Genomic DNA, 27,764 nt, shown 5'->3' with positions numbered 1-27,764 from the left:
AGGATGATAAATAATCCTGTGAAGACAGTATCAAAGCATTCTCATTTTACCCACCAGCCTATCTCTGCAGAAGTGTTTGATGAGTAAATAGTGCTTGTAGACTAGAAGGGGACTCTCTTGAGGTCCATGGGCAGTTGACTTCTGTCACTTGGCAGAAATTTTTACAGCTTGCTGGGTTTTGCCTATTCCTGAGATCTGTTTCCACCCCTGCTGCTTCTCTTATGCCTGTGGTGGTGTGACCCTGTACAGCTTTTCGTGGGTCAGAGCTGCGACTCTGGTCAGTAATCAAGTCTCTTTTTGTAGTATGGAGGTGAAGGTCCCAGCTGTTTTCACGGGGCAGCTTCTGGTAGCAGAGGGCTGAAACTAGCTGTTCTGCCTCTGAGGAGATGTGTGTAATCCCAGCTTATCAGAAAACGTCTTTTATTAGAGCTGATATTGAAAAAAATAAAGTAAATACATTAGTACATGTTCTCGCTTCATTAACAGACAACTATTATGAGGCTCCAGTTCCACATTAATTGATGCTGAATACGTACAACTACATTTCTGCTGAATTAGTTGGAGCACGCGATCTGTTTGCAGGGGGAGAAACTGTAGCTGATCTGACTTAAAATAAATGTGGACAGACAATAGCTTAATTTGACCTGAAGCTTGCTGTTTCAAAGACAGCTGATCAAATTCATTCAGAAAACTGAACTAGCAAGGTGAACTTGTATTGAATCAACACTTTGTCTCCTGTGCTGTCTTGACTTGATATTAGAAGCTCTAACAGGAGATTTACTATGTTGAAAAGTAGTCTCAGATACTGGATATAGATCCTTCCTGCCTGCCTTTCAAATAAAATAATTGTTTTGAGTAACTAATTGTCCCTTATCTCTTGCATAAAAAAGGGGAAGATGAATAAGAAATTAGTTCCAGTTTAAATGCAAGCAAGAGGTGTCCTAGTCCAAATGCACCTCTGAAAGACTTAAAATGAAGCAGAAAATACCAGTTGTGGGTAGTGTGGTGCCCAGGGCAGCAGGATGACCAAGTGTGCATCTGCTGTGGGAAGGATGCACTGTTGCTTCCCAGTGCTCAGGGTCCGGAAGGAAAACGTTCTCAGTTACACGGAAAGATTACATGAGATGATTAAACCTGAAAGGGCTTCCTGGATCATCTTATACTGGTGAAAAGGTGTTTGTTTTATGAAACATGTGAAGCTGGCTGGAAATTAAAGCGGGGTGGGTGGGTGTGTATTTTATTCACCTGTTATGAAGTCCTTCCTGTGGATGGTGCTTGTTCTAAATGTCTGTTTTGAGCACTTAGCAGAAAATCTGGAAATAAGTGTGCTGTAAAGAAAATTTGAAAAGCTAGTTAGGCCTGTGTTGAAATATGTGGTGAGTGCTGTGAAACACCTGGCATTCAACATTGGGAAAATCTTTGAAGCAAAATCTTTCTGTAAGAGTTTAAAGCAACTACCTTAAACATAGCTTTTTCCTGTATGAAACCTTGATTTTTCTGTTAGTCAAAAAATCTTGTTTTGTCACTGAATTTGGAAAAATAATATTTGGCAGCTAAAGGCAGTGAAGACTTCTTGTTTTATGGCACTGTTTAAATTTATTTATCTTGCCTGTTATTTCAGGTGTTTGGTTAATTAAGTTTCCAACTGTTTTGTAAGTTTTCTTTTAAATTTCAAATTACAGGTCCACGACTAGCTTTGGCAAGACTTCTTTCAGGTGAGTGACTCATGGGCAGGTTATATTATCTAATGGTGTGTCCCAACAAATCGGTATTGGGTTTTTTGGCCTTCACTTGACAGATACAACTCGAGTTTTATCTTGGGTTACATATTAAGCTTGTAGACAGATACATGGTCTGAACCTGATTTCAGATTTTCTTCTCTTTATATAAAAAGTTAAGGAGTTTCTTGCTCCCTCTTGCCAATTTGTATCTCTTAATAAACTGTTGCTAGAGAGGTGAAGTGTTACCAGAGAATAAATTGCTATTAATGGCTGATATTTCTGAAAGACAAATGTTCGTTCAGGTAGGGATGTGCTGGTGAACCAGCAGGTTGCTTGATTTTTAGGGAAGAAACACTGTTGTCCTGAAGGCATGGAAGCGCAGTCAGGACAGCTGACTTCTGCTTGTAGGCTCATCTTATCTGTAGCCTTTGGCAAGCTGTGTAGTTTTTTCTGTACTTGGTTGTAACCGCTGGCAGAAGGATGGAGTGGTTGGCAAGGCTGTTAAGGGTTAACATGGTACAAGTGCTTTGAGAAGGTAAAGTGAAGAGACTGTGTAATGACACATTGCTGCTTGGAGTCTTTTCACATTCTCGAATTGCTTGAACTTTGTGATGTTTTGTAAGTTTATATTCCGTATAGTGCAAAAACTACAATTGCTGCTATTTCTGGTGTTTTACATGCCTCCCTTCTTCCCAGCAAATGCCAGATGAATTTAATTGCTCTAAAATGAGATTTTAGTGTACTAAATTTTGTGCTGTAGCATAGCAAAGATTGCATCTGATCCTTAAAAGAAAAAGAAGCCTTTTATGTTAGACCTTCATATGTGAATCATAATACTGCTGATGTAACTCATCACATCGTATGTGAATGCTGGAGGCGGTTGCATTTCCATTTTTTCCCTTCTAGGCAGTTGTTGGTGCCATTAACTAATGCTGTATTGGTGCCTCTGCTCCAACAGCTGCTTGCTTGTAGCTCAACTTGTGCCATTACATATTTTCTAACGATTTGGAGAATACAAAATGTTTCTACTCTAACAGCTGGTGGAAAATGTGTGTTTTTAGTGCTGCTAGGAGGTGATAGTTTAAGATACTTTCTTCCTCATCCTTACTTGCTGTGAGTTACTGTCAATAGCTATGAACAGTGTGGGATATCTGGCTTTGGATACCGAAGTGGGACTGGTATTTTTGAAACTCTGCTACTCTTTTGAAGAACTGGAAATCTTGTGTGGGTAAAGAGACAGTTCTTTAGTACACTCCTGGAAAGTACAAAGTGTTAGTGTGTGTTAAGTAATTACTTGCATTTCAGGAAAGATGGATGGTTGCTTTGTGTTGTACTGTTGTTTGCTAGTGCTCGTATGTCTTCATGAATCCTGTTCTGCTGCTGGCAGCATGACTTGCCTTTTCTGCAGTGAAGAGACAGGCTTGAAATGTTTTCATTTTTCTGCTGTTTTAACTTAAAAATAGGCTACTGAAATGAAACACCTGATTGGGTTGTGGAGACTAGCAGCTATCCTTTGCATCCTTGCCTCTCCCACATTTCTCTGTTCCTTGGCCTAATATCTCACAGGTTCATTGTAGGCTTCCATCTGGTTTTATGTATGTCTTTTACCTCTGAAGGCAGCTGCCCTGGCTAGCTGGGCTGTGTGTGAGGCAACAGGGCCAAGGAGGTGGCTGTGCTGCTGAGCTGCCTGCCTGCTGCTGGGTCTTGTCCAGATGACAGCCTGCCGGCGTGCATCTGGTGGGGCTGTCATGGAAATCCACTTCCAAATGAAATGATCTTAAGCACCAGTCCTCAAGGAGGCCATTGGGTTTGTCCAGATCCAACCTGAGCACAAGTGAGAGAGGTGGTTAGATTTTCTCAAATGATTGCATCTCATTTTTCTTTGTGCTAAACCACAATAGGCAGCACGTAGAAGTGAAACAATTCAGATGAAACTCTTCCAGAAACTGCACGATGATTTGGTAGTTCAGTAGCGCGTGGGGATACAGGCTCTGGGTTAGAATGGTTCAGGAGGTCTTATTAGCAGTATTTGCAGAATATGCAAAAAATTTTGATTTTGCAGTATTCCTTTTAGTGTCACTTTTTCCCCCTCTGCAATAGAATTGGATAGCAGTTTGTGTTCCGTGGTTTGAAGTAATTAGTGCATCTGACAGCATGGTTCCCATTGGGAATAATTGTTCAGCTGGTTTGAGTGGTGTTTTAATAGAAATGTTTTGTACTCTTCCATGTATCCACATTCTTCAGAGAGGAGTGTCTGTAATACAGGAAGTAATGACATGATGGCATGTAACTGGCATTTTTTAATGCCCATCATGTTGGGATGGAGTCATCCTTCTATCTGAACCAGTCATATGTAATTGTATGTAAAATAGTAATAGCATGTATGAAATTGTGGAGAGACGAAAGTGTTATTTACTGGTTTTCCCATGTGCATGTTGGCTTGTAGTGCTTTCCTGGTGGATGCTGCATATGAAACCAGAGGACTGCAGTACAGTTTTCTTCACAGGGTGCGTGCGTGACTTCCATTAAAATGCAGCACTAAAAAAAAATTAGAGAGTTTATTTAAAATACTGAATTTTGCCATAACTGCAGGTGGATGCAATGGAAACCTGGAGCTGGGCTGAGGATAGTCTTTCACATGTTAAAGTGAAAGAACCTATAAGTGTCTACCATAGGCTCCAGTGTAAATTCTGTACTTGAAACTGCAATAGTAGAACTTTCTAAGAAACTTTTCACTGCGTACTGACATTGTGCAAAAATGGTGAAAGAAGCTGAAATGATTTACTGAAGAATTGACGCTTTTCTGTGAGCTTGACATTTGAATAGTTTTAATTTCAGCTTGAGGTTTTGTTTGTTTGGTTTGGTGATGTTTTTTGGTTGGTTGTTTGTTTTTCCCCAATGTAAAATTTTATTTTTTCTGTCTTGCTGCATTGGATAAGTGAAGCTTTATATTCCCCCTTTCGTTCTTTGGGATAAATAAATTACTTCAGTTTTTGGTGAGGAGTGGGTGGGGGCGTGGGATGACCGAAATAATTATGACCTAAGCTGGTAGATTTTTTTTTTTTTAACATTTCCCTTGTGCTCATTCTCTATAAGCTGTTTGGATTGAGTAAAACTCTAAATGGGTGAGAGAACACCCTTGTCTTGCTGTAAGGTCTGTTGCTGCCGTCAGTAGTCTGGCAGGTCTGTGTGAGTTCTTAGCCATTTTGTGACCTGAATGTTTGCTCCGAGTAGGTGGTTGCTAAGAGGATGTGCCTGCTTTTATTTTTCTAGAAGAGCAGGTCTGTGCTTTGAAGAGAAACCAGTACTAGAACTGGATTTTAGTCTAACATCGAATTAGAAGCCTGTTATCAATATCCTGTACCAATTACTAGGTGTATGGGTGCAGCTTTTATTGAGAGTGCATGATGACTGGTTTTATTATACTGGTCATGTTGTCTGAACACCTGAATGTGACCTCTGTCTTGATTTAGTTTAGACGTATGTTTCAAGAAGGTAACAACTACAATTACAGCTCGTTTCTTAGGTTGTAAACTGGATGAGAGAAAACATACCTGTATTCTAAATTTTCTTTTAGAGATTCTCCCTGCAAAACAGTTACCTACTTGATTCTTTCAAAATCATGGATGAGTGTTTTACTTTAAAACACCTTTTTTTTTTTTTTTAAAAAAAAAAAAAGGTGCTTGTTCTCTAGACATAGTTTACCTAGGATTGTTGTAGCTTGGTGAGAGGAAAACATGCTAAATTATTCCAACATTGATTGGAAAATTGAGAAGTACCATCCAGAAGATGGTGGTCTGAGGTGAAAGTGAGCCTATGGATGCTAATGGCAACTTACAGACCTGCTGTCTGTAGACAAGCTTAGAATTGTTCGCTTGTGTAGACAAATTATTTTATGTTTTTCCCCTGCAAAATGTTTTGAGGGACACAAAATGAAGCTGAATTATTAGGTTCTGGCATTTGATAGATGGAACTGATATAAAAAAGCTTTGAAAGAAAAGTCTACTTTTTGTAATGCTAATTAGGCCTGACAGTATAGTGATGGCAAGTAGGCAGTTCTCTCGCAGAAGCAGGAACTACATGTTTGCAGATATTGATAGTTTCTTGTGAAGGATGTGTTCATATGCAGAAATTCTACAAAAGAGCTTAAGCTAGAAAGTGGAAACAGGTTCATGGATATAGGAATTATTTTACAAATAGTTCTGTGAAGTGGCTTTAAAGCAGGCTGGACATTTGCGTGAGTCTAGTGCGTCCTGGCATACATAGTGATTGGAATGGAAATAGGATTCTGAATTTATTACGTAGTCTAGAGCTTAAGTACCATAGCCTATTTTTGTTGAATTTTGGTTCTGACAAAAGTGAACAAGTAGTTCTCAGCCCCACAGGAAGTAAATGGGTAATGCTATAGTGATAGCTGCTCACATGGTGTCTTTATCAGGAAGTTTTTACTATAGATGTCAGAATTATTTCTCCAGCACTGGAAGCCGGCCCTCCCAATTATTAAAAGCAGAAACATGGAGCTTAAAACATGGAAGTGATCTGAAACAAAGCAGTTTTTAACAGGCTGAGTTATCCGAAGGTTTTGTCCATTACGCTTCAGTGATACATTACATGAAGGATGATTAATGTATGTGTCGACTTGCAAGAATAAATAATGCTTCAAACAAAGTACAATTTTCTTCTTTCCTAGAGCTCCGCTGCACCCCAGGGCAGTTCGCGTGTCAGCGTGGTACCATCCAGTGCATCCCTTCAAGTTGGCAGTGTGATGGGTGGCCTACCTGTGAGGACGAGAGCGATGAAGTTGACTGTCCAGGTAAGTAAAGCTGTGAAGACTGCTCATCCCAGTGTCAGCTTCTTATGCAGCAGTACTGTGACTCTTTGTTTGCTTGCTTATTTTCCTTTGAAAGTGCAGATTGTTTGGTATCCATTATTAACAAATTTTGAGTTGGCTTCTTTAATTTTGTGCAACTAATGCCACAGTTTTTTGCTTGTCTTAGTCATCCTTCTATTCTTACAGTCTGAGTAGGTATCCTGGAGATGAGAGTCTGTAGTTTAAAAAGAGACAAGGAAAAATCATGTTGCAATTAAATAAAAATGACACATAGGCCTGTGGTTACATTCAGAGTGACTGTTTTGATTGTATCTCGCTCAAACTGCTGGATAAAATTGTTGGACTTAGGCAGAGAAGTTGTTTTATTGCTCCCTGTTCTGATTATGCTTCTTAGGTTGAACAGGAGAACTTTGTTCTGCCAAACAAGCTGGTGTATTTACTCTTCATAAACTCTTGTGTTCGTATGCTTTCAGGAGCTTATCACCAGCAGCGGTTCTCAGCTAAAGGTACTGGATACTGAGCCGTCTTTAAAAAAAGAAGCAAACAAAAATTTTTTATTGTTAATATATAATCACAATTTCGAACATTTTCATTTATTCTTGACAAACAGGCCAGTGCAACTCTTTTTCTGTGTGTCCTGAAAGTGAAGGGACCTGTAATTTTTTTTTTTTTTCCTAAGAACAATGAAGCAGGAATCTGAAAGCATGAATTCAGCTGTGGCATAATTCAAAACTTTTATCTGTACAGTGTGACTAAGTTACATTCAAAAACTGCTTTAAGAAGTTTTTTGCCCCTAAACTACTTAATTTGCTTGGGAGAGAATCACATGAACTTTGTGGCATTTCCATCACAGCATTCAGTCTGTCATCATTCTGAGTTTTGAGTGGGTTTAGAGATGTGCTACATAATAGTAACATTGGTATTTTACAGCAAGCAGCGCTTCTAAAAATTCATATTTTCTAGTGGAATTAGAGAAGTAAATCTAACATTTAAACTTTGTGGTGTAGTTAGCTGTCTCCCCAGTGTGTGCTACACAAAAATAGTTAAAAGAATGTGTTCAGTGCTCTTTTTAGAAAGCTTTTGTCTAGTTTGTGTGAGTATTTGCAGCACAGGGGAAAAACTGCTGGTAGTTTCTTATGACATTGACAATTAAGCTGTGCCGTTGGTATTCTGTTTACGGATATTCTTTATGATGTGGATGTCCTAAAGAAAGATGCTTTTATGGTTGTGTTGTTACTCTTCTTCCTTTTTAGCTAACTTTGGCCAAATGTGAAAAACTAGGGACCTAATAATAAAATTCTAGAGGTTAATGGAAGTCAATGGCTAGGGGAAAGCGAAGTCATGTTAATGTTTGGATTTGCTCAAAGAGCACTGAAGGCTTTACTCGTGGGAACGTTGGAACATCCACATTAGTAGAAAAGAGTATTTTTATCTTCTCTTGTTGCCTAGTGTATTAGTTGGCAATTTAAATTGTTGCATGGAAGATGCAACAGGATGATGTTGACTGAAGGACTGGAGTTACAAAGAATATTTGGTATATGGCTAGGAAGAGGATTTTATAAAAGGTAACATTTCTCAGTGGATAGACTCTGCTTTTGTGTTTTGCGTGTAGGTCTGGCCTGACATGATAAGGAGAACTTGAGGTTAAAAAGAGATGTCTGGGAGAGACTTGATTTGTTGCCATGTGTGTATGTAGGAAGAGGAGGATAACACATAAAGAATAGTAGAGGGGAAAATGATGGACAGCATAGAGAAGAAAAGTATTCCACTTGATGAGAAGAGTAATTGGATAAGTAATTGTTGAAAAGGCTGTGCTCAGTAAAACAGCCAGAAAGCTGGGTGTGGTGTTCATGAAAGAACTGAGATATTTGCACAGTAATGCAAGGAGTGTAGCCAGCAAACCAGAGGAACAAGAACTACTAGTGTAGGATGTAAAGACACCGTTTTACCTGTTACAAAAAATTGGTGGGATAGCATTGTGACCTGAAATGGGCGTTGAAGGGCATGTGTTATTCAGAACCTTTAAGAATAAGGACAGGATGGTGTGCTGGTTGCATGTGAATGGTGTGTGGAGTATAAAAAGGAATAGCTCAAGTGAATGTAAATCCGAGGCCAGAATAAGTTTGGAAGAGCATGGTTTCCTTATGTTGGGGAAAGCAACGTACGTGACCAGTCGTAGTCTGGTCACGTACAACACAGAGACTAAGTTCTGGGATGTTGATTGAGAGCCTAATACTACTAATAATAGTAGCACATAGTCATACTCAGGAGTGGTAACTTTCTTCTTTGGCTACTGAATTAACAAGAAATGATGCAGCTTTAAATTTAGAAAATGCCTTTGGATTTAGATGAGCAAGTGTAAGATGATTCATTTAAATACTTTTTAATTAAGGTTCTTAATTTCAATAAAGACAGACTGAACACTAAAAGAACTAGTTAGTGAAGCCACCTGGACTTGTGAAACTTGGAGAATGAAAATACCTTTAAATTAAAAGGCATGAAATCTCTCTGAAGCATGAAAAGAAAGCTTGCAAGAAAGGGCTCTGAATCTGGTTGGGAAGATGGTACTTCTCAGCCTTTGAGCTACTAATGGCACACTCCAATGTGAGCAGCTCAGAAAAGATCAATGACAGCAAATTAAGCTTTTGTGGTGGTGACGAAGGTGTGTTTCAATGACTACTTAGGCATGTTGGTATTTTCAGAGATTTAATACAAAACCGTTGTAAGTTATTTGGAACTGTTGGTTTAGTTTACGTTTTTTATGCCTGTTTTCATGCATCTTGGTAACAAACTTCTATTAAAATAAGAGGATCATGAGTTAATAAATTAGTTTGGTAGCCATGTGTTGTCTGAAGTAGAAGAAGCACCCCAAACCCTAGGACGTTTTTGTTAGAATAATTTCTTCGGGCACTTTTTTCAGAACACAATTAGGTAAGACCTTAATTCATTGACAGTGTGAATAAGTGTATGAAATGCGTATTTTTACTAGACCAGATATTTCTCTGAAGATAGTAATCATAGCTGGTTTTGTTCTTACTGTCTTTTTCCAGAATGACCATTTTCCTTTAAAAGATGGAGTTCCTTTCAGTCCCAAACTTGGATGTGTAAAGTACTATTTCCCCTGCCCTTCCCACTAAGCACCCAAATGTTAGTGAAATCTGCAGCAGTGATTTACACTCAGTTCATCTCTCTGGTAGACTAAAACCATTAGATGTTTGTTCTTGTGAGCATCCTAAAAATTTCTATGAGGGTTTATGTAGCATGTGCCTGCCACTCTGTTCTACTTAAGTGGTAGAAACTCATGAAATTCATGTACTGTTCCATATCAACAATAACTGATCCTAAAACTAATTTATCCCGAAGTGATATGTTCTGTGAAATGGTAGAAACAGACATTAATATTTTAAATAGGGACTTCATGAATGGTAATTTACTATTTCTACTCACTTCCTTTTATGTTTCTATACAAGTAATCAAAGTAGTAGCATAACTTTTCCACCTTTATAAAAGTTCTATATTTAAACCCATAAGAAGGAAGGGCTCTGCAGTTTGCCTTTTACTGCTCATTGGATTTCCAGCTTTGCTTTTACCAGAGTATCAGATCAGCTTCTCCAAATATCCTACCTTCTTTGCAGGTCTTCTGGTCAAAACTCACTTTCAGCCGTACCAGTGGAGCAGAGTTTGGTGTAGCTCTGGCTATTGATCTGTGTTTTATTCTTATGCTACAGGCTTGATGTTTGTTTCTGAACAGAGAATGGATGTCTTAAATTCCAGTGCCTTTCATAAATCCTATCCATACTAGTTTTTCAGCTTGCAGTTATATTGGTGATCATTCTGTTTCCTCTGTTCATTTATTTATTAAAAAAAAAAAAAAAATCGAATTAATCTGATCAGTTATTCCTGGGAATGTGCCATCAGCTGTCCTTTGGCTTCTCCCAGCATCTGAATGTGAAAACCTTCAACTCGCCCTGTAGTGCACACCTTTGTCTGATGCCACATTCTTCCTTTACAAGGCATTTCTCAGTACTGTGTTCTAGACCTGCTTGGTCAGAAATAACACTGATGGAAAGTTTCAGTGAGCTGAATTCTTAGGGGGTTTTTCCCCCTCCGAGCCTGAGGCCACAATCAGCACTGGACAGCTGGCCATCCTGGTGGCCGTGGTCCTGGGGCAGCAGTTGCAAGCAGTGCCTAGCAGTAGGATGAGCTGCCCTGCAGTTCCATGGCAAACAGTAAGATTTTACATGTTTTTATGTTGAGATTAGGAGCCCGATTTCATACAGACACAATATTGCTGGGAAGCTAACTATAAATACACGTCTTGAGCAATGTCATTGCGTATGCTGCTCTTAAGGACTTCCCCAGACACTGTATCAGACAGAAATGTGCAGACTTGGAGGTCACTTGCCCCAGCGCATACACGCTGTATCCTCTCTGAGCCTGCAAAGTCTCCTCTGTGCAGCCAGCTGAAGGCGTGGCCAGTAGCTGGTAAGGCAGCAGCTGCAGCAGCGCGGGGTTTTGCAGTGATCATAAACAGCTTTGTGTTTTGTTTCACCAAGGATATTGTGCTGGCTTGAAGTGACTGTTGACATTTGTGCACTTTGTAGTATATCTCCTTTTTTAAAGCTAGATAATAATGCTAAAAACCTCTGATCATTTCCACACCTTTTCTGAGCCCTTGTTGAATTCCTATATGATGCATCTTTTTTACCCTACTTCGTGATGTTTAAATTATAAGCTCTTTACTGTCAGGCTATTTGAATAGTGCTCAGCACAGCAGGATGCTGTCCTTGGTTGGCATCTTTTTCCTAGCATAACACAAAGCGTGGAGCTGCTTGATCTGGGAAGAATCAATCCTCTCTGGGGACTCCTGAACTGTACTTCCAAATCCTTAGGCACAAAACTGAATTGAAACCTGAAGTTCTCTCACCTCTCCAATTACCAGTGTAATTAAAAGTTTCCCAAGCTTTTAGTAGGTAATATGCTGGACAGAAGATTTGAAGCTTAGGGGTCAAGGCAGCTTTTTATGTAAATTTTGAGAATCCATATGTTTAGACAGAACCAACTCAAATCTTGGAACAAATAAGATATGACAGTGCCTGGTTGCTTCACAAATGGTTTCATTTTGACATAATTTGACATAGTACCTCTATCCTTGTGAAGAGTTTGGCTTGAGTGACTTGTCATCTGTGGCACAGTAACTCTGGAAAGTAGTTCAAATCCCCAAAATCCGATATTCACCCCTTTGAGTCCTGACCCTACAGGGTTCTCTCTGTATTAGTCAGTGTCATCTGTCTGCCCTTTTCTTGGTGCAAAGCAGACCTTGGCATGCGTGGCAGATTGCAGTTTCTCCTCTAGCTCCTCTGAACACAGTTTTCCATTTGGCGTCATGTTTGTTCTCCCATGCGGTGCTGCTCAGCACGTGTATGTTCTGGCCTATTCCTGTCTCAGCTGGTGCCAGCTCTCACTTTTGTGTGGTCTCAGCTCATGTTCCGTATTGTACTACTTGGCTTTTTGCTTCCTTTTACTTGGCCCGAATGATGGGGGCACTGAGGCAGGGTGGAAAAGGAGCTTTTTGCTCTGCTTGTGTGCTTGGCTTCCCCTAATGAGATGCTATGTGCAAAGAAAACGTTGCTGAGATCCTGTGGATAAATGCTGCAGAATAATTTCCATGGATGTACATGGAAGAGTATGGACAACGTAACTGAATTCCTTCCAGCCGCTATGAATAATGGGCAAGCTCATATTTCTTTCAGACTTGACTGCATCTGTCCCCTCCGTTTTTTCTGTGTCCCCAATGGGAACATCAAAACTTGTACGCATGGCACAAAGCTTTTCCTGTGAATTAGCAGAGCTGTGCTCTGCAGGCTGCGGTGACAGCGCTTGTTCAACTAAAAGGTAGTTAGAAATAGTAAGCGAAATTTCTTCCTCTTTCAATCTCTTAATTTTTGTTCTGAACAATTGTTGAACTGTTGTGATTCAGATCTGAAAGTTTACCAATATAAAATGTAGTCCAATTACACCTTTGCCACCAGAATCTGCAACGGCTTTTCGTGGCAGTCAAGTGACTTAGAGGCTTGTTACCATCTCTTCCTTTATTGCCATGGAAAAAACTTGTCATCGTTGCTTTTCTCAGAGACTGAAAATTCGGGTCAAGTAGAAGCAATTTAATATTTGAAGAGCACCGGTTTATTAGGCAGCTGACAGTGTTGGGCTTGAAGGAGAAGTGACTTGTGGTGGCTGCTCTCTGCCTCTTCAGTCCTGCCTGGTTTCAGTGGCAAGTCTGCTGACACAGGCAGATGCTGGGGAAGGAACGAGTGCCCTGCTTCCTGGGTGAGGACTGGTTGAACTCACTTTGTGGGATCTGTGTAGCTATTTTTCAAAGCATCTGGCATAAATTCTGTCAATTTAAGATGTTAGCCCAAGTAACCCTTTCTTAACCTCACAGGTTAAAACCTGTGAACTTCTGTTTTATTCCCTGGGGAGGTAAATTGTTAAGTCCTCGTGGGCGTTCTGTTTAGCCGTAGTGGGTCAGCCATATGGTGTTGCATCTGCTCTCACTTCTGAAAGGGAACTAATTCTTCGCGCATTTGGTTCTTACTGGTTTTTTGGGTTTAGTCGTTACTGTTTAATGCCATGGGAAAATAGAACTTCCCATGCTGAGCTCAGCTGATCTTTGATAAAGCTTTCTACATTAGTTAGCGTTATTTTAGAAGTCTTACTATAATTAAAGATTTGCTCTTTTTCGTGTCTCGGTATCGCTCTGAAAATCACAGTGTAAATACTGCTACTGAACCATTAGGATTAAGAACAGTCAAATTCTAAAACTAAAAATAGATTGGCCTTTAAAGTAATAAAAAATAATCGGTGATCTTCACTGTCAAATTATTTTACCATTTTGTGTCCTTTGAAATGAACGCTAACTGAATCTCTTGGCACTGACTTCTTGCCTGTGATAAATAGCGTCTTCTAATATTGAACAGTAGAATTACTACTTTATTCCTGTAAGGCCATGTGAATGTATTATGCACAGCCATTTCTTAATGGGTGATCTCTATAGACATGTAATTCCTAGGATAATGTGATAATTAAATATCCCTTGCTTATCCCATTAACCCAGGGCAAACTCAGTATGCTAGAGCCAGATGAACGCAAAGCTACTCTGCCCTTCCTGGGCTTCAGCTAGTGATGTTTTGCTCATCAGTGCTAACATTCGCTCCAAGAAGTGCGTTGGTTGATGATGGGTCTTCTGGATGGCTTTCCCCCCAAGTAGTACACCCAGCAGTCTCCAACTCTGGGTTTAAATTATGAAATTGCTGTGCGCCTCTTGCTTTTTAAAGATAGTCTCGAAGGAGAAAGTTTTATTGACATGGTTTTGAATGTATTTAAAACAGATGTAGTTAAATCTGTTGAAGAAGACTATGTAGCTGCTCTTTATTTGGGACCATGACTGGTTTATTTGGTTTAGCTAAGCTAAATAGAGCTAATCAGCTTTAAAGGAAAATAAGCTGATTTTTTTTATATAGAAATGAATGTCTGCATAGCACTTTGTGCTGGTTAAACTCTCTTACTTTTAATACCATCTAGTAGTATTAAGTAACACACTAGTAGCTATTTCTAATGCTTATAGTCTTGGGTTCTTAATTTTTAATTTTTAAGGTTAATCCCTTATTTCCAGATTAATCTTTCTTGGTGCTCGTCTCCATCTTTCTTGAAGGTTTCTCTCCACCGTTGTGACAGACTTAATAGTTAAGATCTTGCTAGTTTTGCTGGCTATGGCCCATCCTGCAGTGTCTCCACCTGAACTGTGTGCTCCTTATTTACTCCCGGTAGGCATGTGGAGCCCCCCAGCCACTTTTCTGAAATAATCTCTTGCACTGTATTCTTGCTAAGTTATTGAATCCAGTTGTCATGAATGCCCCTTAGAAGCCCTGACACGTGAAGGTGTGTATGTTTTTTGTTTCAGAAATAATGAACTAATGTTTCCTTCAGAAGTTTGAGAGTGAATGAAAAACCTTGTTCTTCTGGCTGAAGATAGCTTTCCTTTCCTGGTTTTAATTTTGTCCTAGATCTCAGAGAATGTGTCAGAAAACGTATTGGAGAAGTTGTCTTGTATCCTTGAACACAACTGAAAAGCGAAGCAGCTGGAGAGTGGGCAGTTCTGTAAATGGGGACAGATAAAATGCACTGGGGATGATGCATTTGCTGCAGCTTTCGAAATGACGAACGTCAAGTCCTGTGTACAACTGCAGGCTGTTGAGAATCTGCCAAAATATTTTGCTTACTCTGCAAGACTCGTGTAATGTCTCATTGGTTCTTTTCAATTGTAGGTATTTTGGTTATGTACTGTGTAAAATGGCCAAGCTGTTCTTGCAGGGATCTACCGTCTTTGTTAACCTGACTATGTTTCTTATCATACATGTCTTGAATTAAAACCCAGAGACAGGTTGATAAAATGAAATCTGCCTTTGCATCTTTCACCAATACTGACTATTCCTTCTGGTCCCCAGGCTTGACAGGGGACCAGCGAACTTACCATGGGAAGGAGAATGTGGACTCCAGGCACAATCGAGGGAGAGGAGGAGAGACGACCCGCTTTCACACTGTCAATGTGGCACAGCCTGTCCGATTTAGTAGTAAGTTGCAGACTGGGAAATCTGGGCCATCCTTCTGCTAGTTAATTTAGCAATTTAGGCTATTTTTTTCAAGGAGGAATTAATAGATTTTTCTCTTGCCTAGCTTTTTGACCAGATGTTATTCTTGTGCAGCACTTTTTAAGGTTTTTGTACGTTTCTTTTATGTATGTCCTGTTATATTGCATAGTTTATATAGCAGGCCAATACATGCAAGGAAGTCTGCTTCCCTAGTAATCCTGTTACTGTGAAGCCAGAGTTACAATTTTCTATTATAACTTACTGCAATTAAAGAAAACTAAGCCCATGGTTTAAGTGCTGGTTTCAGCGTGCAGCAGGGGTGATATTCCAGCCTTTGTCTCTTGATGTCAGCTTGCGTGGAGGATTGTTCCCTGGAAAGGAGGATTGTTCCCTGGAAAGCAGAGGGAAACAAAAATTGATTGCTCTTGATTGAAATAATTTTGAAGAGAATGTTAAAGATGTTGCAGTACTATTAGTTACTTAAGTGCACCTCTGATGTTGTGAGTTTTTGTATCCTTTTTAATCAGAAAAATATTCTTTATGGAGTGGGGAGCTTAAGGAAATTTTTCACTTGCTTCTCTGAAGACAAAGTCTGACAAGGAAGTCTGTACTACTTGAATGGGTTTCACCATGTTATTCCCATCAATCGGTCAGGAATCTTCAAAAATATCACTTTGATGTCATCCTACCTTCTCACCTGCAGCACTGCTAGTGCCAGTGTCGGTGTCCTAGTCCCAGCCTTATCTAAAGTGTTATAAATGTCCTGCAAGTGTCCTTCCCACTGATCATAGCTTGCAGTGACTGCTGCCTCTGAATCTCTCCAGGCCCAAAACATGTAAGTCTCCCCTGCCTTCTTCCTCTTATCTTGGTTCCCTCTTTGCTCCAGAGGTCATTCAGTGATTTGGGAATGTGAGACAGCACTGATTAGCCTTGGAGTGAGGGATGGTACAGGTTAAGAAGAGGGCATGGGAGGAAGACAGTATGGCAGTAATTGGGAGCGATTGCTTTAGACTCTGGTGTGATCTTCTGAAAAAGACAAGAGATTAGCAAAAGTAAAAATTCACCTCTTTGTTGATTTCTTTTAAATTTTAAATTTTTTTTTTAATGACAAAAATGCTTATTAAAAATACATATCAGTAAATCTTAAAAGATCCCATATAAATGGAGAATAAGGGAAGATATTTAATTTAAGGTCTTAAAATCTAAGTTTTTATGTCATGACTTAATGATAAAGATCCCTGTTTCTGAAGGGAATAAAGAGGCTTGAGAACTCTGTGAATGCGTGCAACAAGCATAAAACAGTTTGTGAATTTAAAGTTCCTTTCTTAGGTGTTGTGCAAAATTAATACCTCAAATGCAGGTGCTAAAATCATATTTCATGTCTGTTTTAAATTTCATCCACCTGTCTCTGTGATTCTCTCTATTGGTTACCCATCATCCCCAAGAATGCCCATCAAAAGCCCATGGGCCTGTTTCATCCAGAAATGCCTCAAGGCTTTTTTTGCATATTCCCTCAATTGAGTTAACTGAGAGAAGTTCACACCGTCACCTTCTTACTTCCTGAAGATCCACTTTGCAGTAGTGTTTTTCCAAAGCAAACAACAATTGCCCCAGAACCCCCATCATCTTTAGTGGTTGACTTGGGAGCAGGGTTATGTGAATACTGGGACTGTTTGTAAAAGTAGGTTGAAAGCTTCACAGCAAGTTGGATGTTTTGCTAACCACCTAACAGAAAGACAGAATCATTAAATTAGCCACCTCTGTTTTTTTTCTTCCTGCTTCTTGCTGCTTGTTTTGACTTGGATTGATCGAACTGATTGGATTTATAAACATGTGGAGGGCAATGTCTTACACAGTAGATCATCAGTCTTAAAGACTTTAAAGGCTGTCACAGTGCAATGAAACATTACTAGGAGCTGCATCTTTTTAAATACGCTTAAACCTTTTTTTCCTTTATCAAAAACTGTAGTAAAGTAAGTCTCCTGTGTTCTGTAATGCGTGCATCTCCTCCTGGTGAGGTGAAGTATACACAGTAAGTTGTGCGTGCACATCCAAGTGATTATGCATTGTCATAAACTGATTAGGATGCATTATCTTGAAGATCCTAATTTGGGGGGAATGGTTTCCCTTCTGTTCTTCATGTTTCCTAGGAAAGTGCCCAACAGGATGGCACCACTATGAGGGCACGGCCAGCTGTTATAGAGTGTATTTAAATGGCGAGAACTACTGGGACGCCGTGCAGACATGTCAGCGGGTAAATGGATCCCTTGCCACCTTTACTGCAGACCAGGAGCTAAGGTTTATCTTGGCACAGGAGTGGGATTTGGAAGAAAAGACGTTTGTAAGGAAGGACCAGCGTAGGTGAGTAGGAAGGAAAGGACAAAGATCTCATGTTACATGAAAAAGGATTCTGTGTGATACAAATGCTGGTAGCTCAGTTTGCTTAGAAAATCTGATGGCAAAATTGACTTCAGGTTAATAACCCAGTATAAGCATGCTGGCTGACTGTTTGGCAGTGGTCATCTGTATTTTATGTTTTAATTAACATTAGCAGATAGGCTACAGTTCAACAGAGTGTTTTTATCTTCAGACTGTCTCAGCAACGTACCTAGTATTCTTGAACTGCAACAGGGAAGACTGATTCCACAGTGAGTTACTGATGCACCGCCTTGTATAGCAATAATCCTTTAAATTTTTCAACTCAGTTTTTGTTTCCATTAAGTACCAAAGACTGCAGTTTTGAGATAAGAGTGAAGTAAAAAGCCATGTTGAGTTGCAAGAACTACATTCTGGTGGTTTTAGATATCTCATTCTGTTAGTTCACAACAAACATAATTCCTTTTTTTTTCCGCCTGTGGGTTTTTTGTCAGTCTCATGGGCTGCCACGACAGATCACCGGGAGTAGTTCAGTAATGATGTATCCCTGTCTCTGGAGAGTTAGATGGTTTGATCCAAAAGCTTGATATAAGTTGTATGTGTTTATAAAATATTTGACTTCTGGCTGCTTTTGTGTGGTTTTTGGGTTCCAGATACTGAAGTACTGCTGTAACAACAAAATAAGGTGCTTATTATGAGTAGAAATGAAAGACACAGTGAGTTATCATTTGTAAACACAGAAAACTGTGAAGTGTTTTCCTCTATTCCTTAACTGTAGTGTCTCTCTTTACATTGCCAATGTATGGCTGAAATGTTAAGGAAAAAATCATCAGAATGTTTTGAAAGTTAGCTTTTAAGTATAAAGACATTGTAAGGTTCTATAATTTGTTTTAATTTGTTAGTATGTTTTTGGCTTGTGTCTTTATGAACTTAACTCTTTTTTTGTAGGTTCTGGGTTGGATATCAGTATGTGATCACCAATCGAAATCACTCTCTAGAAGGTCACTGGGAAGTAGCTTATAAAGGTAGGCCTCTCAGATTATTACTTTGTTAAATGGCCCATGGAAACTGTCTTAAAGCATGAATGTTATTTGCAAGAACAACATAACTTCTTTCAGTGATAGTGTTGAAATAGCGTAGGGGAGCTGCTTTGCTTTACAGTATCCAAATGGAAGAGTTTAATACCCGATACAAAATACCCGATGCAACTGTATTTTCAAGTGTGGAAAGTGTCATAGTTTTTCACATTGATGGCTTGTGTAAAAAAAAAAAAAAAAACAAACCCGTGGTTTTCCAGTTTATTTAGGCTTTCTTCTTGATGAAGCTTAGAAAAATGAAACTACTCTGTAATTCTTTGTGGTGAATGTATAGATGAACTGCTGATTCCTGATTCTAGTATTTGCACAGACTAGTGTAGGATATTTGGGGTTTTTAGCTTTTAAAAATCAGTAGATTTTTATATATTAAAAAAAAAAAATCTTGTATTTTGAAGAATTACCCAGATTTGTTCCTGTTAAAGTACTTGAAGTAGTTTACTTAAACAGGACAAAATTTGCCTAATCCCAGAAATAAATCCCAGTTTATATGAAAAACTGAACATTAATGTGATAGGTATCACTGGCTGAAGTTTTTCAGTTGCAAAAAGCGGCTCCCTCTGCTGAAAATGCAAAGTTATGTTTCTGTACTTTTTATTTTTAACTAATTCAATTGAGGGATTAGTTAATGTTAAAGTCATTATATGAACTCTTACGTGTAGAATTGAATGTCTAAATGCTGTATTGATTTAGGTAACTGAAAATTTAAAACAGAGGGATTTTTTAAAGCATGAGCACTGTAAATCCCAGTGTAGCATTTGAAAACTAATCTGAACAGTTTTCTTCTCGTATACAGTTTTCAGTAACAGAAAAACTGGAAGGAAAACTCCATTATGTACAGATACATAGTTATGAACAGAACTTTGCTAAACGGTTGGGTCTTGAAAAATACTTCCTTTGACACATGCGAAGTAGTAGAACCCTGCATAGCTTTCTAATGCCAGTAATTGTTTGCTGTGCTGCCATGCACAAAAATTTTGGTTTCTTTTGTCATTTAAGTGAACAGAATTTACTGAATATTCAGAGGAAAGTGCTCCTTCTTGTGCAGGCAGGAACGTCATTAGTTCCTTGAGGTAGAGCACCTAAAGATGTCTTTGGACAGCAGGGGAAGGGAGGGAGGAAGGTCAAGCTTGTTATCATCATAGGGATTTCTGGTCTGGACAAAACTATTTATACAGGCAGGTTTCTCCCGTGAAGCCCAAGAAAAAACAACCCAAACATTCTCCTTAAAAGAACCTTTCTTTGCTCTTTGGAAAGCTGACTGCACTGCCATCTGCTGACAGAGTGTTTACCACCAGGGAGGCATACGTGATGGAAAAGTCACGATACCTGTTTTTATAAGATTTACTTAATTTGATGTATATATAAGTTTAAGCCTTCTGAATACCATATGTTCTTTTGTTTGCAAGATTTCTATTTAATAAAGGGATACCTGTATGAAATAGTCTGTAGTAGTACATAGTAGCATTCACTAGCTTCTGAAAAACTTTACTTAAACTTCAGTGACTTGTCGTGAAGCAGACTCTGAATTCCTGCTGTGTGTTTGAAAAGTTGATTTAGGGTCTTGGAAATTTTATATAGCTTGGAAATTTTAATCCACAAAACCCCGTCATACCTAACTGTTTGAAAGGACCATCATGTGAGAAGACCATGTAATATGCTGACTGCAAGAGCTGTTAAAGTCAATGTTTAAGCACACAGATTTGGAAAGCAGGCTTCTGAAAACCTAGAAAATAGGCTTTCACAAGTGCTGTGTCTTTGGTCTCCCATTAATCTCTGCAACTTTGCATACCAGCAGATTTAACAGTGAAGCGAGACGCTGGTTGGAAACAACATTTTAAAGGTTATAAAATGCCCTCAACACCTCTTGCACTGTTTGGAAGCCATCACAGTGCAGTCTCTTAACAATTATGTGAGTTGGAAGAATCAAATAGTCCGTACCAGCACTGCAGCAGCAGAAGCAGCGTTGCAGCCTTGTTCTCTGCAAAGCACTGCCCTGCACTCTGAACGAGCAGCGCGAGACGTGGGGCAGTGGCACAGGGTAGATGTACACACATCTTTGGAAGCACTAGTAGGCGTTTGGAGTGCCAGCTACAAGACTGGCCTGGGTTCTTGCTCCACTTGTAGCAAGCGTGGCAATGTTTGAAGGTGTGCATAAGTATTAGCAGGCAAACCTCATGGGACTCTGTAAAGCAGCACTTGTAGAGATACCAGAGCATTGCTCCTACTGGTTCAGAATGACAAAATTACCCACTGCTTTGAAAACAGCAGCCTCTTCTCTCTGTGAGTCACCCCTTCCGTGCCTGCTGTTTGCCTTCCCCCGGAGGAATGTTGCTAATGGAAGCTAAAGCTAGAGGACAGTAGCCTTGTAGCAGAGTTGGTGTGCATGAAGTGAGTGACAGTACAGAGCCTTTCTAAAGCTTTGCATACCCGCAGGCTGCTTATACCAATGCATCTTGTTTTAGGCTCTTCAGAAGTATTTTTGCCCCCTGACCCTATCTTTGGTACGGCTATGTCTGAAAATGAAAACGTTCTTTGTGCCCAGCTTCAGTGTTTCCATTTTCCTACCCTTCGGCACCACGGTTTACACAGCTGGTATGCTGAAAACTGCTATGAGAAATCTTCATTCCTCTGCAAAAGGAGTAAGTTGGTTTTAGTTCAGTGTTAAGTGTTGCATGTTTAAATATACATATAGCAAATATGGAGAAACTGGTTAGTTATCCTTTCTACCTTTTGCTCAGTGAATTAAAAAATAAATGGGGGGGGGGAGAGTTACATTTCTGCTTGGTTTAAATAAATAAGAGTATCTTAATGTGTGATTGTCAGCCACAGTACAGATTTTCACTAAAAACTTATTGTTAAGCAGCTATATCAAGCCCAAAATAAAGTAGACTTAAAGTTGGGGAAAAAGCACCTTATTAATAAATATCACTCTTAAATTACTAACTTCACATGAAAATGGGGAACCACTTATTTCTGGTTCATTTTGGATATGGCGAATTCTGTTAAATTCTTTCCAGCCAGTTATTAGAATGACAGCGGACCTGTGCGCAGGGTGGAGGGGGCAGGCCACCCTCCCTGAGCAGTTGCTTCAGCGGGCAGGTCCCAGCACTGTCTGTGTTCCCTCTCTGGTTTTGGTGCCTGCCTTTAGGTCAGTGGGAGGAAAGGACAGTGGACAGAAGACACCTAAACTTCCTCTTCTGGGCAGGGATCAAGATGCAGCTAGGGCAGTGGAAGTACTATTGCCTGGCTTCCTTTTTTAGGTCTGGTCTGTTAAGAGTGTCCTTCAGGTTTGGTCCAGAAAAGATCCAGTTTTTTTCCTAAGTATCAGAAGAGAGGGAGTGAGCTGCAGCAGGCATTGACAGTGAAGCTTAAACTTTTCAGACCACTTGCTTCCCTGTGTCTTGGAGAGGATGCCTGAAAGTGTCAATTCCATTAAATACTTAAAACTCACTTTGTCAATTTTGAGCAGTAAATCATTCCTGTTGTGCCTCCAGACTATCCATTATCTTCCCCACTCCTTCGAGATCCCTTTTCAAGGTTGTTTTAATGCGAAGGCATGGCTTTTAACTGGTGGTCTGCTTATGTTTACAAATCACTTAATGTAACAGAATAAAATGGACTTCTGTCTGGCAGGCTCACAGACACTTGGATATTGATGTGCATTTCTGTTCTAGGCCAGACTTGCGTTGATATCAAAGACAACATTGTCGATGAAGGCTACTATTTCACTCCCAAAGGGAATGATCCCTGTTTGAGCTGCACGTGTCACAATGGTGAACCTGAAATGTGCGTGGCTGCTTTGTGCGAACGGCCCCAGGGGTGTCAGCAGTATCGCAAAGACCCTAAGGAGTGCTGCAAATTTACGTGTTTAGACCCAGGTAAGTCTCGACTGCTACAGTTTTGTCAAGAAAACTGAGTTCAGTGCTCAACTTGGTTATCTTTGGGTATAACTTTGCTTGAAATGAAGCATCCCTTCAATGCCTCGATATTGCTGGGTGCAAACCCCCTGTGGGGAAAAATCTTGAATCATGGGAAATGAAACACTTCAGACTGTGACTAGAAATAATTAGTCATCCTTGATGCTACATAGGAGAAGCAGTCGCTTATATTCTGTATGGAGGTTGACACTACTGTGAATTTTTAGCAGAGTATCTTGCATGGTTCCTTTGTCATGTTTAGTTGTCACAAAAAGAAAAGGCTTTTCTCTTGAGCACTAATTAATCTTTTTCTAGACATGAGCGTATACGTGTGTGTAAGTTTGCATGCAGGGATCATGTGGGAAGCAACCTTGCTAATTGGATTTGGTATCTCAGTGCAGCTTCCTGTTTTGGATCAGTAAAATCTTCAGTTGATTGACTGAACTGTTTGTCAGTCACCATTTGGGGATGTAGATTTTGCGGGGGGGTATTTTTCTGTAAAGAGACTTGCAAAAGGAAATGTATCTTACTTGGATACTTTACTGTGAGGGTGGTCAAATACTGGAGCAGATGGCTTGTGGAATCTAGATCTGTGGGGATACTCAGCACCCGATGGGACTCTGTCCTGGGCAGCCTGCTCTAGCTGATGCTGCTTGAGCAGGCGTTGGACTAGATGGTCTCAGGACGTCCCTTCCAACCCCAACCACTCTGTGATACTGTTATTTCCAGGTACTTTAAAAGAACCTAATCTTATTGGAGTGCACTAAGAAACTGTTGTTCTGAACTCCTATGGAAAACCCGGAAGGTCAGCTGTTCCCATCAGAGGCTTTTGTTTCGGCCTGTTACAAAAAGGGGGTCCTTACTGGCTTCCAAATTTGCAGTCTTTCATATTTGTCTTAACTACAGAAGTTAATGATTAAAGGCCACTAGCTCCTCCTTGCTGTCATTCACTTTTGTTCTGAGGGTTAAGCTTAACAGATGTTCATAGCTAATGTTTGCAGGTTGGTCAGGAGTCTTCCTCCCACTCTTATCAGCAGAGTTAAGACTTTGTCTTCACTTTTTTTACCTTCAGGAACAGTGTCAGGAAAGCATCGTTCAGCAGACAGGATAAGATGACCTGGGATAACCTCATGCCGTGTTCTGTAATCCTTGCTTATTGCTGTGGGTCTCAACTATTTCATGAATACTGATTTGAAGAGTGTATTTTAGCACATCCTTTCTGATCCTTAAGCTCTTCTTTCTGTACTGATGCTAAATAAGACTGTTTCATTATACTCTTGCCTGAAGTGTTCTGATTTTTTTAGTAACTTAGTTTTTGAGAGAAGAATGATCAAGCAGTTGTCAAACTTCCTTCCTAATGAAGTTACTTCAGCTAGTGATAAACACTGAAATTTTTAAATGAGGCATTTCAGTTTTCCTTCTGGGCGTTTATAAATGACTATTCCAGATGACAAAATTAATGAATTACTTTCTTTAATCAGTGTGTATTTGTCTTTGTCCAGTTCTTACATATATCTTCCCTAAGCTCTGTTGCAAAGGAAAGAAAACAGTTTACTAATCAACAGTAAGTAAATTAATCACCCAAGGAGAAACCAGGGGGAAATAAATCCTGCTGTTGGGTTGGCAGGTAATCAGCTCTAGCAATGTGAGTGGGTGAGCAGTGATTACAAGTGGATAACGAATATTACTCAAGGACTTGGTAGTAGGGGAATTTGTCAGTGGTAGGAGTAAGCTGAGCAATCACAGCTATACTCTCTTGAAAGATGCTTCTCCTCATTTAGTTGAAGATAAATAGCAGAGGAAAATCTTTCACGTACTGATGCTGAAACCAAGGTAGTCTGTCTGTTGCTGCTCCGTGGATGTGGTAGAATATAGTTTCTCTGTGTGGCTCTTGTTTAGACAGACCTGCAACTCTTTATTTGTGAAGAGGTAATAAAAGAAAGAGGTGATGGTGCAGAAGCTTTTCTAGTGACTAAACTGGTGCGGTTACAGGGTACTACTACTGTATTGAGTGTAAAACAGCCTTTCTGAAATGATCTATTTGTATTTATGTGGGTTGGAAATATCTGTGGTGGCTTCTCTTTGTTCTGTACAAGCTGGGACTTTGGCTTTTTTTTTTTTTTTTTTTTTTTTTAAATTTAGGACTCCACAATAGTTTATCCAGCCAAACAGGCTGAATGTTAGGAGCTCTTACAGGCTGGGAGCAGTGTGATAGAGGCCCAAGACGCCCCGGAAGGTCCAAGAACTGCAGTTTTAATTAAAAAAAGCTGGCTTAAAGAGAATGCGTAGAAGTCGGGCTTTCTGCCTACAAGATTGCGTCATGCTTGCCTGTGTGTACATTTTACTTCAGTCACTTTATTTAAGGCAGTTATTAGCACTGATTTACGATGTTAATGAAGACAGCATTGCCATAAAATGGAGGAGGAACAACGGCGGGTCTGTGATGTTCGGGAGGGTGTGTTGGTTGGTAGGTGTGTGACTGCATCGGCTTAAGCTCTGACAGGAAGAGTTGCTAAAAGATTTGACAGCACAGAGGCTTTTGTACTGCACAGCCAGATTTGAGAGGGTGTAATGTTCGAGCTCTATGCATAGTGCGCTATTAAATGAATTTCTTGTTGCCAGGAAAGCTTTACGTAATAAATACCAGCCTGTTAGCCATGTACGTTAACAATGTATAAATTTAGGTGGATTTTTCTGTTACTAGAATTTGTAGCACGTCAGTACGTACAATTTTTGTGAGGCTTTTAGCTTGCTTTTGTAAGGAATCTTTGATACAGCTTTAGCTGCTGTAAGTGAAAGGAAAAGTGTTGAGAGAGCTCTTGCAGCTGTCGTGGGTGTGAGCAAGGAGAGGTGGCCAGGATCTGGCTGGTTGCTCTAGGGAAGCGTGGTGGCACTGCAGTGGCTGAGGAGAGGGGTTCTCATACCTGGCAGTGCTCGTGTCCTGTAGCAGTAGGTGACCGGGTTGTGCAGCCACTTCATCTGTTTGTTATCCACACCTCACCCGGGCACATTCCTCGTTCAGAACTCTTTAATGGTAAATTGGTGCAAAGAACACAGCACAGTTGTTTCGAGGTCATTTTTCTTTGTGTAGTGTATCTGTATGTGCACGTGGTACTTAAGCATAAACAAGTGTGATTAGCCAAATTGTGAAAAATTATGGCTGGCCCTGGTAGAACAGTGATAACTTGCTCACAACAGCCTTCCAAGTGCAGATCTGGTTAGCGGTGGTATAGAGCTCTCGAATTCTTAAGCTCCTGGGTCTGTTTCATGTTCTGCCACTTGCTTTCTAAGTGATTCTAGGAAAAGTTTTAATTCCTGAGTACCTTAATCTCCTCAGTTCCTGAAGTACCAACGACATGTAGAGTTTAGATGACCACATCTTGGTGATAATGACAATGTTTAGGGATTTTGTTCTTGGAAATGTAGAAGTTAAGACGTCCAGAAGTCGTGTAGAAATAGCATGTGGATAGGCCATTTCTCAGGCCTTTCCCGTAGCTTCCAGGCTCGCTGTCCTTGTTAGTGTAACTTCATCAGCCATGCCAGGGAGACAAGTGGATGTGCAAAATGCTGTTAACCTTTCCTTTTTCCCATTTTCAGAGACTTTCAACATTTTGTCCCTTTTGCCGATTAAGATATTTTTAGAAACATTTAGATCTCCTTGCAATAAATAAATCACCTCATGATTCATAACTTTCTTACGTTTTTGAAATACGGAGAAGTGTTAAACCAGGCTAATGAATTAATCTCCACTCTGCATTTATCTTTCCATTACTGACAGAAAAAGAAGAAAAACGAGTCTTGAACAAAAGTAACAGGCTTCTTTTATATGTTTTGTGTCACAGATGGCAACAGTTTGTTTGACTCAATGGCTGGTGGAATGCGTCTGATCGTTAGCTGCATTTCCTCCTTCCTCATCCTCTCTCTGCTGCTTTTCATGGTCCACCGGCTGCGCCAGAGGCGGAGGGAGCGCATAGAGTCTTTGATTGGAGCAAATTGTAAGTAGCCTGTATCTGTAGTGAGGCTTGATCTAAGTAGTGTGTGTGCTTCAGAATAAAGAAAGCAGAAGAAATACAAATTTGTGGAAAACATCAGTGCAAGTCTGGTTATAGACTCTGGTCAGTCCTGTACCCAGATGTAGCTCTGCGCTGGCTGCCTGAACTGCTCATGGTTTATACAAGTGTTGGTTCTCTGAACCACTCCACATTCAAAGAAAAAACTTTTATATCAACACTTACCTTATATCTTGTGTCTGCTATTGACAGATTGATGCATGTGAAGGTGAGAAATGTCATGGTCTTGCTTGACTCTGCCTCTGTGTGTTTGTCTTGCTAGGTTCTTCGAACTTGAATGTTTTTAGCTGCTAATGGAAAAATATTTTTGTTTGTCTGTGCTCCAAATCTGGGATGTCTTCTGTGTGTGAATGATCTCCTTAGTTTGAAGAGGTCAGATTCAAATTTAGATGTGATGCAGGACAAACAGGCTGGGAGCAGGTGGACCTGGGTATCATTGTGTAACTGCAGTGAGTTGACTTGTATAGGTTATGTAGACTTTTTTAGGACTTTTTTTAGGAGACATGAGTTCCTTGGGTGTGAAAAGTGGAAAAAGGTGTTGAGATCTGCCTTAAGTTGAAGAGGAAAGCATGGGATAAAGTCACTTACTTCTTTGTCTTTTCCTGAACTAGTGCACCATTTTAACTTGGGCCGCAGGATGCCTGGTTTTGATTATGGTCCTGATGGTTTTGGAACTGGCCTTACTCCGCTGCACCTTTCAGATGATGGGGAAGGTGGGGCATTTCATTTCCATGATCCGCCTCCACCCTATACTGCTTACAAGTATCCAGATATTCAACATCCAGATGACCCACCTCCTCCTTACGAGGCTTCTGTCAATCCAGACAGCATCCTTTATTCCACTCCAGGTATGCAGGCAACAACTTCTCTTTTCTTCCTTTTTCATTTTGGCTAGAGGGTAGATGTATGTATTTATTTATTTATTTATTTATTTGGACTGTAATCATGTGTTTTAGTGATTGTGGTGGGAAAATATATTTCATGATAAAATCTCTGCTTTCTGCGATGGAAAAGTCTTTCGTTAAAATGTCTCATTAAGCTTGTTTTTCCCAAAGGTTCTTTGGATCACCTAAATTACAAGTGGAATGCGTGCTGCAAGCA

The 27,764-nt window shown here is 40.0% G+C and overlaps 1 protein-coding gene across 2 annotated transcripts in view; it reads left to right on the top strand.

The window, feature by feature from the left end:
- Positions 1-27,764, top strand: part of DGCR2 (DiGeorge syndrome critical region gene 2) — a 45,273-nt gene that overhangs the window by 14,519 nt on the left and 2,990 nt on the right. The window contains exons 2-9 of one of the 2 annotated variants that reach the window (XM_086473923.1): positions 6,412-6,534; positions 15,060-15,185; positions 17,354-17,564; positions 18,528-18,604; positions 21,139-21,315; positions 22,351-22,554; positions 26,436-26,588; positions 27,275-27,511. In XM_086473923.1, the coding sequence (XP_086330049.1) occupies positions 6,412-6,534; positions 15,060-15,185; positions 17,354-17,564; positions 18,528-18,604; positions 21,139-21,315; positions 22,351-22,554; positions 26,436-26,588; positions 27,275-27,511 (1,308 nt within the window). Of the gene's footprint in view, positions 1-6,411; positions 6,535-15,059; positions 15,186-17,344; positions 17,565-18,527; positions 18,605-21,138; positions 21,316-22,350; positions 22,555-26,435; positions 26,589-27,274; positions 27,512-27,764 lie in introns of both variants that reach the window. The other variant, XM_086473924.1, reaches the window with a different exon arrangement.

This window comes from Leptosomus discolor, chromosome 16, assembly GCF_034619465.1.
Source record: "Leptosomus discolor isolate bLepDis1 chromosome 16, bLepDis1.hap2, whole genome shotgun sequence".
Classification (NCBI taxonomy): domain Eukaryota; kingdom Metazoa; phylum Chordata; class Aves; order Leptosomiformes; family Leptosomidae; genus Leptosomus; species Leptosomus discolor.
The sequence above is the reverse complement of the archived record's forward strand: the minus strand, read 5'-3'. Positions and strand labels throughout refer to the sequence as shown.